This window comes from Myripristis murdjan, chromosome 9 (assembly GCF_902150065.1).
Source record: "Myripristis murdjan chromosome 9, fMyrMur1.1, whole genome shotgun sequence".
Classification (NCBI taxonomy): Eukaryota; Metazoa; Chordata; class Actinopteri; order Holocentriformes; family Holocentridae; genus Myripristis; species Myripristis murdjan.
This window is the reverse complement of record NC_043988.1, coordinates 1,274,289-1,285,239: the sequence shown is the minus strand read 5'-3', so window position 1 is coordinate 1,285,239 and position 10,951 is coordinate 1,274,289. Positions and strand designations below refer to the sequence as shown.

Here is a 10,951-nt window from a genome sequence, read left to right as displayed (position 1 = left end):
CATTTAGAAAGTATTCAGACCCCCTTCACTTTTTTCACTTTTGTTATGTTGCAGTCTGATGCTACAATCTTATAAATTCGTTTTTCTCTCATTATCTACACTTAATACCCTATAATGACAAAGTGAATACAGAATTAATTTTTTTTTTTGCAAAATTATAAAAAAGGAAAAACTGAAATATCACATTGACATAAGTATTCAGACCCTTTGCAACCACACTGGACATTTAGCTCAGGTGCCTCCCATTTCTCTTGATCATTGCTGAGATGTTTCTATACCTTGATTAGAGTCCACCAGTGGTAAATTAAATTGATTGGACATGATTTGGAAAGGCTCACAGCTCTCTATAGAAGGTCACAGCTGACAATGCATATCAGAGCAAAAACCAAGCCATGAGGTCAGAGGAGCTGCCTGCAGAGCCTCTCTCTTTCTCTCCCTCCCTCTCTCTCTTTTATCTCCCCCTACTTCCCATTCAAAAGAAGACACCAGACACATCTAACACACAATCACACAAACACTTAACTTAGTAACATGGGATGTACGTGGCATTCGAACTCAGACTAAAAGAACTTAAATAATCAATCAACTCATAAAATTAAAGGCTGATATATGCTTCATACAAGAAACACACTTAACAAACTCTGAACTACAACATTTCAAATTTAAACAATTTGATAAAAAGTTTTCATCTACATACAACAGTAAACAAAGAGGTGTCTCAATTTTGATAAATAAAAAGATTCCATTTACCCATAACGCATCTATCATTGACCCAGACGGAAGGTTCATCATTGTCACTGCATCCATACATAACCATACATATACATTCGCAAACATATATGGCCCTAACAATGATGATTCATCCTTTTTCCACAACTTTTTCTCCCTTCTGCATAATACGACAAACATCATATTAGCCGGCGACTTCAATACTGCTCTCAATCCCACAATTGACCGCTCAAGTACCGCTGGCAACTCAAGAAACTGGCACTCCTCCGATATAATAAAACAATACATGGAAGACTGCGGACTTGGCGATAGCTGGAGAATGAGAAACCCATCTCTAAAACAATACTCATATCAGTCTTCTGTCCATCACTCTTTGTCAAGAATCGACTTTTTTGTCATCAGTAATTCCTTCAACTAGCATATTAGAGAAAACACAATTCACCCAATCATGATCAGTGACCACGCTTATACATAACTGTTATGTATAAGTTAATATCGATATCAATCAATTGAATGTAGTTATTGTAACTGTTATTATTATTGTTATATCTGACTACTTTCTATCATGAATGTTTGGGACATTGATATATCAGTATTTTCACCATATTATATACGATATTGCCCCACATATGGTGTAAATTACATACTCATATGCAACGTCATATTTGTCACTAATAATACTGCTATTATCAGCACATATTACCACTATTGTTATTAACCACAATTGTTATTAATATTATTATTATTGTTATTATTATTCTTTCTCCTTCTTCTTATATTATGGTTATTACTGTGAGCATTATAAACATCATAACAAAGGTTTCTTATTCTCATTTCCTAAAAATCCCAAAAATGCTGAATGAAGACACCATTCACGGGTTTAGGATCAAGCAAAAGGCTTCAATAAAAGTTTCATCCAACAGTCTCACAGCGCTGCACCTTGGATGAGGGCTTGACCAATGCCAGGGCTAAGGAGGTGCTTGCCAGGGATGGACCCAGCGGCCTGACCCGCCTCCCGCCACCCCGGAATGGGTCAAGTTCTGCCGTCAGCTGTTCGGTGACTTTTCCATCCTGCTCTGGATCGGCGCCATCCTCTGTTTCCTGGCCTACAGCATCCAGGTGGCGACTGAGGACGAGCCAGCCAATGACAACTTGTATCTGGGCGTGGTGCTCTCAGTGGTGGTGATCATCACTGGCTGCTTCTCATACTACCAAGAGGCCAAGAGCTCCCGAATTATGGACTCTTTCAAAAACATGGTGCCACAGCAAGCGATGGTGATCCGGGAGGGGGAGAAGATGCAGATCAATGCTGAGCTTGTGGTGCAGGGAGATCTGGTGGAGATCAAAGGGGGAGACCGCATCCCAGCTGACCTTCGAGTGATCTCTTCCAGCGGATGCAAGGTGGACAACTCCTCTCTGACGGGGGAGTCGGAGCCTTAGACTCGCTCGCCAGAGTTCACCCATGAGAATACCCTGGAGACCCGCAACATCTGCTTCTTCCCCACAAACTGTGTTGAGGGGACTGCCCACGGCATCATGATCTCCATGGGCAACCGAACGGTGATGGGTCGTATTGCCACCCTGGCCTCCGGGCTGGAGGTCAGCCAGATGCCCAACAACATGGAGATCGAACACTTCATTCACCTTATCACGGGCATGGCCGTCTTCCTGGGCGTGTCCTTCTTCATTGTGTCACTCATCCTCGGCTACATCTGGCTAGAGGCCGTCATCTTCCTCATCGGCATCATCGTGGCAAACGTGCCCAAGGGGCTGCTGGCCACAGTCACTGTGTGTCTAACTCTCGCTGCCAAGCAAATGGCCAAGAAGAACTGCCGGGTGAAGAATCTGGAGGCCGCGGAGACGCCTCCACCATCTGCTCCGACAAGACGGGCACCCTGGCCCAGAACCGCATGAATGTGGCCCACATGTGGTTCGACAACCAGATCCACGAGGCTGACACCACCGAGGACCAGTCTGGTTCGAGTTTTGACAAGAGCTCTGTTACTTGGGCTGCTCTGTCTCACGTGTCTGGACTGGGCTGATTTCAAAGCTGGACAGGAGCACCTTCCCATCCTGACGAGGGATACAGCGGGGAACGCATCAGAGTCGGCTCTGTTGAAATGCATTGAGCTGTGCTGTGGGAGTGTTCGTGACATGAGAGTCAGAAACCCCAAAGTGGCAGAAATCCCCTTCAACTCCGCCAACAAGTACCAACTCTCCATCCACGAGTTGGAGGAGAGCGCCTCTGGTCATCTCCTGGTCATGAAGGGCGCTCCGGAGAGGATTTTGGACAGGTGCAGCACCATTATGATCCATGGCCAGGAGCTTCCACTGGATGACAACTGGAAAGACGCTTTCCAAAATGCCTACATGGAGCTGGGAGAACTGGGAGAGAGAGTGCTCGGCTTCTGCCACTTGAACCTTTCCACGTCCCAGTTTCCTCGAGGATTCACCTTCGACTGGGACAACATGAATTTCACCACTGAGCAGCTCTGCTTCCTGGGTCTCATCTCCATGATCAATCCGCCACACGCTGCTGTGCCTGACGCAGTGGGTAAATGCCTCTCTGCTGGCATCAAGGTGATCATGATAACCGGGGACCACTCAGTCACCGCCAAGGCCATCGCTAAGGGCGTGGGCATCATCTCTGCAGTGTTAATTTAGTTGACGAAGACTATGACGAAAAATATTCATCAATGAACCATTTTCATGAACGAAAACTAAATAAAAACTAAATAAAAAGTCAGATATGATGATGAAGACTGACGAAATATAACTGACACTTTAGTCAACAAATAAAAATGAGAGGAAAATGTTAGGGCGGGACAAACATAGAAGGGATCCAGTCAGAACTCCCCTTTTTGTTGGACAAGTTCGGAAGAAATCCAATCAGCGAATCTTTTGTGAGTGTGTAAGTGTTACGCCTGTGTCTGTCTGTCAGTTGTAAAATTGCATGGATCAGTTCACAAATCTGATTATCATGGAAACTACTGCTGAAAATAGGCTCTTGATTGTGCTTTCAGATTTTTCTTTTCTTTTTTTTTTTCAGCAGACATCTCCTGCAGTAGAATGGCATTGTGCACCTATGTGCCTAACATAAAATGTACCAAAAATGTATCACAGCCTATTAGGCTTTCAAAGGATACTAGCTACTGTTTGCCAAATGAAATGTACCAAATAAAATGTATTCCAAAATAAAAAAATAATAATAATAAATGATCTCTGTCTTGCTATTGAGAGAGAGAGAGAGAAAAGAAAGGTTACCAAGAAACCCAATGGTCACTCTGACTGAGCTCCAGAGATCCTGTGTGGAGGTGGGACAAAGTTCCAGAAGCCCTTACTTGAACCCTATCCAACATCTCTGGAGAGACCTGAAAATGGCTGTCCACCGATGGGTCCATCCAACCTGACCAAGCTTGAGAGGATTTGTAAAGAAGAATGGCAAAAAATCCCCCAATCCAGGTGTGCAAAGCTTCTTGTGTCATACCCAAAGACTCCAGGCTGTAATTGCTGCCAAAAGTGCTTCAATTAAGTACTGAGTCTGAATACTTATGTCAATGTGATATTTCAGTTTTTTTTTTTTTTAATTAAATGAATTAGCAAAAAATTCTACAATTCTGTTTTCACTTTGTCATTATGGGGTACTGAGTGTAGATTGAGGGGAAAAATTTAAAAGATTGTTGCATCAGGCTGCAACATAAAAGTGAAAAACGTGAAGGCGGTCTGAATACTTCTGAATGCACAGTATATTATTTGTCTTGGGATTTCACCCACAAATTGTAAAGCTTGCTGGATTCATTACACTGCAGAAATATAGTCATGGAAATTTTGTATCTGGTTATGGAAAAGTAGTGGGAAAGTTTCATTATTTAATTGGCAGATAAACATAGAAATACAGGTATGGAATCGGCAGATCAGAGAGCATGCAGTGGTTTGCCCAAGTAACAAAGCTATTGCTTTCAATTTGGACATCTCTGGAAAATATGGGAGTACAAGAAAATCTGAGTTGTATCACAGAGTTGCTTAAGAGTTGGTGAAGGCTGGGTTCATTATAACCCAGGACCAAATTGTCAACAGTTAAATAACTAATGAGTAGAGACTCCAAAAAGACCAGCAAAAAGTGTAGCTGGATGGGTTAACGCTGTGGCTGAATTCAGCCACATCAGTGCTGGAGTCGGTGGCCAGTTACCAACATGCAGTGGTTCATGTCCAAACTGGTACAATCTCAGGCTGGTTCACTAGGTAGCACCTTGGTTCCCAGAATTCTGAACCTAACCAGATCAAGAACCAGAACTGTGGTTGAAAAGAGATAAAGGTAGGGCCCACTGGTCCTTGAGGAGTGCCTAGTAAAATTAGAACTAATTCACTTTCACTGATCAAATAATGTATGAGTGACAATTTTAGGCCTATGGTACATTCACTACCATTATTTCCATGTATTTTGCAGACAGTAATAGTTTAATCAAAATCATTCATATGGAACAAAATCAGATGAATGCAAATAAGTGCTGACACTTTGTAATTGTCTTATCAGCTCAAACAACACTTCAGTTACACTATGATTGTAAGAGGAATTAATGAGTCAGCATCATGAACTGTAGACACCAAAAACAGCAACTTTTATTCAGCAAAAAGTCATACACCCACTGGTCATTGAGTTTTGCAACATTTTTCATTGTCAGAGTCCCACAAGTCACTGCTTGTCTGCAGGAGTCCAGTGAAGTGGTCTGCATGCGTCTGCATGCTGACCTTTAAGTTCATGTTCTATGCCCATAGCCTTGATTGTAAATCCATGTTTTACCGCACAAAGTTCTTGGGGTATAACTTGAACAGCTTTCCCTCCTGTGTGGGCTCAAACCCGTATTTCTTCAGCTGATCCTTGTTGAAATTTCCTTCTTCAAAGTCCTTCTGTATCTGAGGGGCTGCCACTGTGTTGAACAGACTCTCTGCTGTAAGAGGAGGCTCAGTTCCTCTGGGCGTGCGGTATGAAACATAGGGTTTGAGTTTGAATCCCTCCAAGTTTGGAACCACGAACTCTGGAATCATGGCCCGTATGGACACAAATTTCCTGCTGGAGAGCCTCAGTCCGGTCAGCCTGGCTTCTCTGTCTTTATTGTGAGTTCTTGAGCCACGCTTGCTGGTGAATTCAGCCATGCGGTCTGCTCCTCTCACCAGGCCCCTTGCCAGCCTTGATAACACACCCATGTTGTCCAGGCCGTGTCTCCTTGCAGAGCAGGGAAGACCTACAGAGAGGACACATGCTTTAGACATTTCTGTGAACAAATTCACTATTTGAATCCCTGCCTGTGGGCTGTAGGGTTTTATGTTTTGCTTTTTGAGGTAATTTTTTGCTTATTGTTGTATTATTTATTTATTTTGGGGGGTGTCTTTTTTTGGGAAACTGTTTTGGAAATTTTTGGAAAATTTTCTGGTCCTCGTAACTTTGCTAGTGGTGCTTCAAAAGTGCAAGACGGATCCCCAGTTTACAGACTTTAGGCCCAATCTAGCTAAATTTAACATAAATGTTTTTGCAATACTGCAATTTTGCAATATTACTGGAACCAATTCAGACTTTCAGAAAACGCCTCCTACTGTTTGTAATGGCAACAGTAGAACAACAGAATGTAAGTGTGTATTAACCCTGGGCGGACGACTAGACAGCATAAAATGTGATTGGCCAGTTTGTAATAAGACTAGACCCATCTGAATCTCTTGACACAATTATTGCTGCAGGGCAACGATCGTATTCTAGTTGCACGTCGGTGATTTTAAAACAAACTGGACAGAATACAGCCAACATACAACTTTATTTGTCACACAAGTGATTAAGGGGATGTATTATGTCTGGCAGATTCTGAAACATGTCTGCTGAGTGAAGTATCTGTCAGAAAACCACAAATGTCCCTGGATTTTCCTCAGCCTAAAAAGGTTAGAAACTTATTTTAGGCAACTTTACCCTCCAGCACATCCCTGACTATAACAATGTCACGTTAACCGTAACAATGACACGTTAACGCTGGCCTAACCCTGACTGTACCAGTCACGTTAACCGTAATAGTGTCACGTAAACGCTGGCCAAACCCTGACTGTAACAGTGCCTCGTTATCGTAAAACTAACCAGTGGAAACATCGAGTGCACAATACTTCTCTAGCGATAGCTATGCTAACTATTAGCTAACTGACAGCTGATGTGGCTTAGCTATTAGATATTTTGGCAGTTTTATTTGTTTACACTAAACGGATACTGATTGTAATATCTCAGCAATACATTTTTGACGTTGTGAAACCAATTTAATGTTGTTAATTAACAACTATAATGCAAACCTATTCCACTCACCTTGAGCACAAGTTGCTGTCGCCTAACGAGTGCAGTGTCTGACTAGCCAGTCAAATGTTTGGTGATTTGTCTAAAGGCGCCGCTGTCGACCAATTGAAACTCGAGATACTAAGAGCGAGCGGCTGCGTCGAGCTAGCATGCAAAATACTAGGAACCTGCGGTGTTGCTTTCAAAATTAAAGCATCTTTGTCTCCTTGCAAAAACCCAACCGTATCTGATTTCTCACGGAAACCGCGAAACGTCAAACTTCAGGTGAAACAACAGCAAGAGCTTTGTCCGTGTTGTTGCTCAAAACGTCGCGTTAACCTGTATGTTGCCTTTATGGCGTATTATTTTAGCAGGTACAACGCATGTAATGTAAACAATGCTTCTAAAGTGGTTCCAGCATATTTAAATAATTATAACATGTTATATAACATATAACTATATTATATGGGGAAAGGTAAGCTGTGACTAGCAGTGTTTGGTATATGTACCTGATAACTTATCTCAGTGATTAAGCACTTATCAAAATGAAAACCCCTTTAGCTTGTTAAAACCCAGACGCCCGTGGGCATGCTTTGGCTTTAATTTTGGTAATTTTATGGAAGTGTTCTTGTAACTTCATTTTATGTGTATATTATAAAAACAGTTTTCATATATATTTACGAATTTGGCAGTCTTCACTCTCGTTTTTTAGTCATTTTCTTTTATTTTTTTACTTTCGCCATTTTCGTGTTATTTCTGATTTTATTTTCTATGTTTTAATCTTCTTGTATGCCCTTTTTCTTGCAATTTCTTATTTCTTTTCTTTTATCCAGTTTGTGGGAACTTTTGTGGTAATTTTGTGATGATTTTCTAGTAATTTAATTTTGCACATAAATTACTTTTGAAGGCAATCCAGTGAAGGTGCTCAGGCTCTCTGCTAATGGACTAACTGATGAGTGGACTTGCCGTCTTCTCACTCGTGCTTTGTATTAGAGCATCAGCCAAAAGTTTGACCGGAAGTGACCGGAAGTGAAGGTTGTTTATCTCTAGCAAACTGGACAGTCGTGACGACAATGCATGGACAACGTGCACATAAACTTTGACACAGTAAGGGTCGGTGAGAGAAGCAGCAGCTAAAGTAAGTGGCAGCATGTTGTGTGTTCCGCGGTGTGGCTCTGCACTGACTGGCTTGTGCAGCGGAGCGCCGACACGGACTCGGCAGCTTTGATTCACTGGAGTTTTTTTCTGCCAGCTTCTGGGGAGTAGAATCACGTGCCAAAGTATTTGTTTGATAAAGTATAGGATCGTGCATTGTTTGACTGTATCCAGGCCTTTATTAGATGTAATTCTGTGGTCGGCGAAAACACAAATCTTTTAGTTATTATGCCTTCTCACTCACCAGCAAACTTCAGCACCTCGCACAAGGTGCCAATATCATTTACCTGTTCCTACATTCTTCAATTCGGCATACATTTCACTTACCAGTCAATAGTCTTTAACATGTTTTTTTTTTTTTTTAATTGGTTGTCCGGTTATTGGCACTGCTTTCTTGCAGCGCCTGGCGGGGGGCGGGACCCGCTGCAGTACACATTTGTTGATATGTTTTCCAAAAGCCCCGCTTGGTGGAGCGTTTCCAGGCCTAATATACGAGCCCGCAGTGATACGTCTGACACGTGAAACCCTGCTCTGCCATGCCTTTTCGTTTCCCAGTAAACAAGACATTATTCAAGTAGCAGATTTTGGACTGGGCCACCTGGGCTGAGTAAAGTCCACTGTGAACGGGAGCAGTTTAGCCTGGAGCTCCGTCCCTCGTTGCTCCTGAATGAGCTGTCCTCCAGCTGGATGGCCGTGTGTTTGCTCCGTGCTGCTGGGACAGAGTATTTGTGGGTTTGAGCGCACCACGAGTGTCTGGTTACAAACACTGAGCCTGTGACCTCGTTCTGTGTAGAGCCGTGCAGGGGATCTTTAACCCAGATTTTCCGCCAACAGTTTGCTCTGTGGGCCAGTGAAGGTCAGCAAGGCACAGCAAGAAAATAAATAAATAAATGAGTGAATAAAGTAACATATACTAATATTAAATGGAGAAAGGGAAGCTGTAACAAGTAGGTGTTTGGTGTATTTGCTGGATCAATTATTAAAATGAATCAATTATCAAAATTGAAACCACATTTACTTGTTGAAACCCAGAAGCCTGTTGATAAGCTTTGGCTTTGAGTTTGGTTTTAGTTCACCATCTGAACAAAATTTCACTTTATTTCTTTTTCTTTTATTTTACTTCATTTTTGTGCATGGGGTTGTTTTTGTTATCTTCTTGACATTCTTTTACCATTTTTTTGTGGTAATTTCATGAGAGTGTTCTCATATCTTCATTGTAAGTATATAATTATTATAAATCAATGGTGGAAGGAGTGCTACAAATAGCTACTCAGGTAGACGTGCTGTTCCTCTGCTGGTATTTGACTGCAGTAGAAGTAGAGGTACTGCTGGAGATGACTACTTGAGGAAAAATTTAAAAAAAAAAAAAGTTCATTGATACTTTTCTCCTTTTTTCCACACTTATACCACATTTTGCCAGTTGGATCTGAATGGTCCTCTCTTCCATTGATCATTTGCTCTCTGTAATGGAGCTGGTTTAAAATGTAGTGAAGTACAAAACTCAAGCAGAAATGTACTTAAGTACAAGTAAAATTTCTGACTTTTTACTCTAAATTACAGTAATGTGAGTAAATGCAATTAGTTACTACCACCTCTGTTATAAAAATAGTTTTTTTATTTTTTTCACACATTTTTGGCAATCTTTATTGCCATTTTTTGAGAATTTCTTTCTTTTTTTTTTTTTACTTTTGCCAATTTGCTGTTATTTCTTTGATTTGATTTTGTTTGTGGTAATTTTCATGTATTTCTTTTTTTTCTTGCAATTTCCAATTTTTGGGTACATTTGTAATTTAAGGGTACTTTTCTTGTAATTTAATTTTATACACACAATGTAATGCTTTTGAAGGCAATCCAGTGAATTTGCTTGGGTCTCCAAGGGTTAGCTCTCTGCTGATGGACTAACTGATTAATGGATAATTGTCTTCCCACTAGTTCTTTATATTAAAGCATCAGCCAAACGACATTACACAGTTATCACATTTTTTACTTCTTATCTCATGTGGCCTAGTTTGCCAATTTGACATTGTGTCTTTGTTCGATTATCACATGCTCACTTGTTCTCTTGTTGTTCTTGTTTTCTATCAGTCATTCCCTCTGTAGAGCTGGCCTGACGGTGGCGTTCTCAGACATGGAGGACAAGGATGATGAGGAGAGCTGCAGTATATACCCGGTATGTTGTTGCTCACTGCTCCGACTCCAGACCGTTCAACATTGTTGTCAAATTGTTTAAACCTGTTATTTAAGGGGGTCAGCATCACTTTATAAGTGTTGCTTTCTGAGACAAAAATGCACATCTGATTACTGAGTGCACAAGGCTGATAGTTTTGCTCAAATTACTGTTGTAAGCTGTTTTTTCCCCCCCGGAAAGATCCGGTAACTCCTGCACTGCCTGTATCACTCCACCAGAGGAGCAGTAGCTACCAAAGACACAGAAGTAGATTGCTTGAGTTTCCTATTGTTTGAGTGTGCGATCCTTTCTTTTCTCCATTGAATACATGTCCACATGTTGGGGAACAAAAATATCATCTATCTATCCAGAGTACTAAAAGATAGCTGGCAAGTAATATTGTGGCTAGTTTCTTCTTTTCTCCTTTTCCTTTTCCGCTCCCCTCTATTTCACATATGCACAAGGAAATACTTTTCTTTTCATTTTTTTTTTTTTTAAACTGCCAATATTTTTATGCCATTTCAGGCTGGACAAATCCTGCTATATATCATAAGGCTCAAACTTTGTTTTTTAAGCAATTCGAGCAGATTAGGGTA

The 10,951-nt window shown here is 41.3% G+C and overlaps 2 protein-coding genes and 1 pseudogene across 6 annotated transcripts in view; 2 read left to right on the top strand and 1 right to left on the bottom strand.

Moving 5' to 3' along the window:
• Positions 1-531: 531 nt before the first annotated feature.
• LOC115365876 (sodium/potassium-transporting ATPase subunit alpha-2 pseudogene) lies at positions 532-3,393 on the top strand (annotated as a pseudogene).
• Positions 3,394-5,320: 1,927 nt separating this feature from the next.
• On the bottom strand, positions 5,321-7,221 carry mrpl41 (mitochondrial ribosomal protein L41). The gene is made up of 2 exons (XM_030059383.1): positions 7,067-7,221; positions 5,321-5,972 (listed from the first exon to the last, which is right to left on the bottom strand). Exon 2 carries the CDS (start codon positions 5,932-5,934, stop codon positions 5,527-5,529), a length of 408 nt encoding a protein of 135 aa, XP_029915243.1. The 5' UTR covers positions 5,935-5,972; positions 7,067-7,221; the 3' UTR covers positions 5,321-5,526.
• Positions 7,222-7,240: 19 nt separating this feature from the next.
• Positions 7,241-10,951, top strand: part of pnpla7b (patatin-like phospholipase domain containing 7b) — a 49,318-nt gene continuing 45,607 nt past the window's right edge. For 2 of the 5 annotated variants that reach the window (XM_030059375.1, XM_030059380.1), the window contains exons 1-2: positions 8,719-8,916; positions 10,274-10,358. In XM_030059375.1, coding sequence (XP_029915235.1) covers positions 8,876-8,916; positions 10,274-10,358 — 126 coding nt within the window. In that variant the 5' untranslated portion in view covers positions 8,719-8,875. Of the gene's footprint in view, positions 7,319-8,071; positions 8,172-8,718; positions 9,045-10,273; positions 10,359-10,951 lie in introns of those variants that run through there. The other 3 variants (XM_030059377.1, XM_030059376.1, XM_030059378.1) reach the window with 3 other exon arrangements.

Bases quoted from the DNA above. Each gene is read 5' to 3' on its own strand.
- mrpl41 (XM_030059383.1), bottom strand. From the start codon at position 5,934: ATGGGTGTGTTATCAAGGCTGGCAAGGGGCCTGGTGAGAGGAGCAGAC.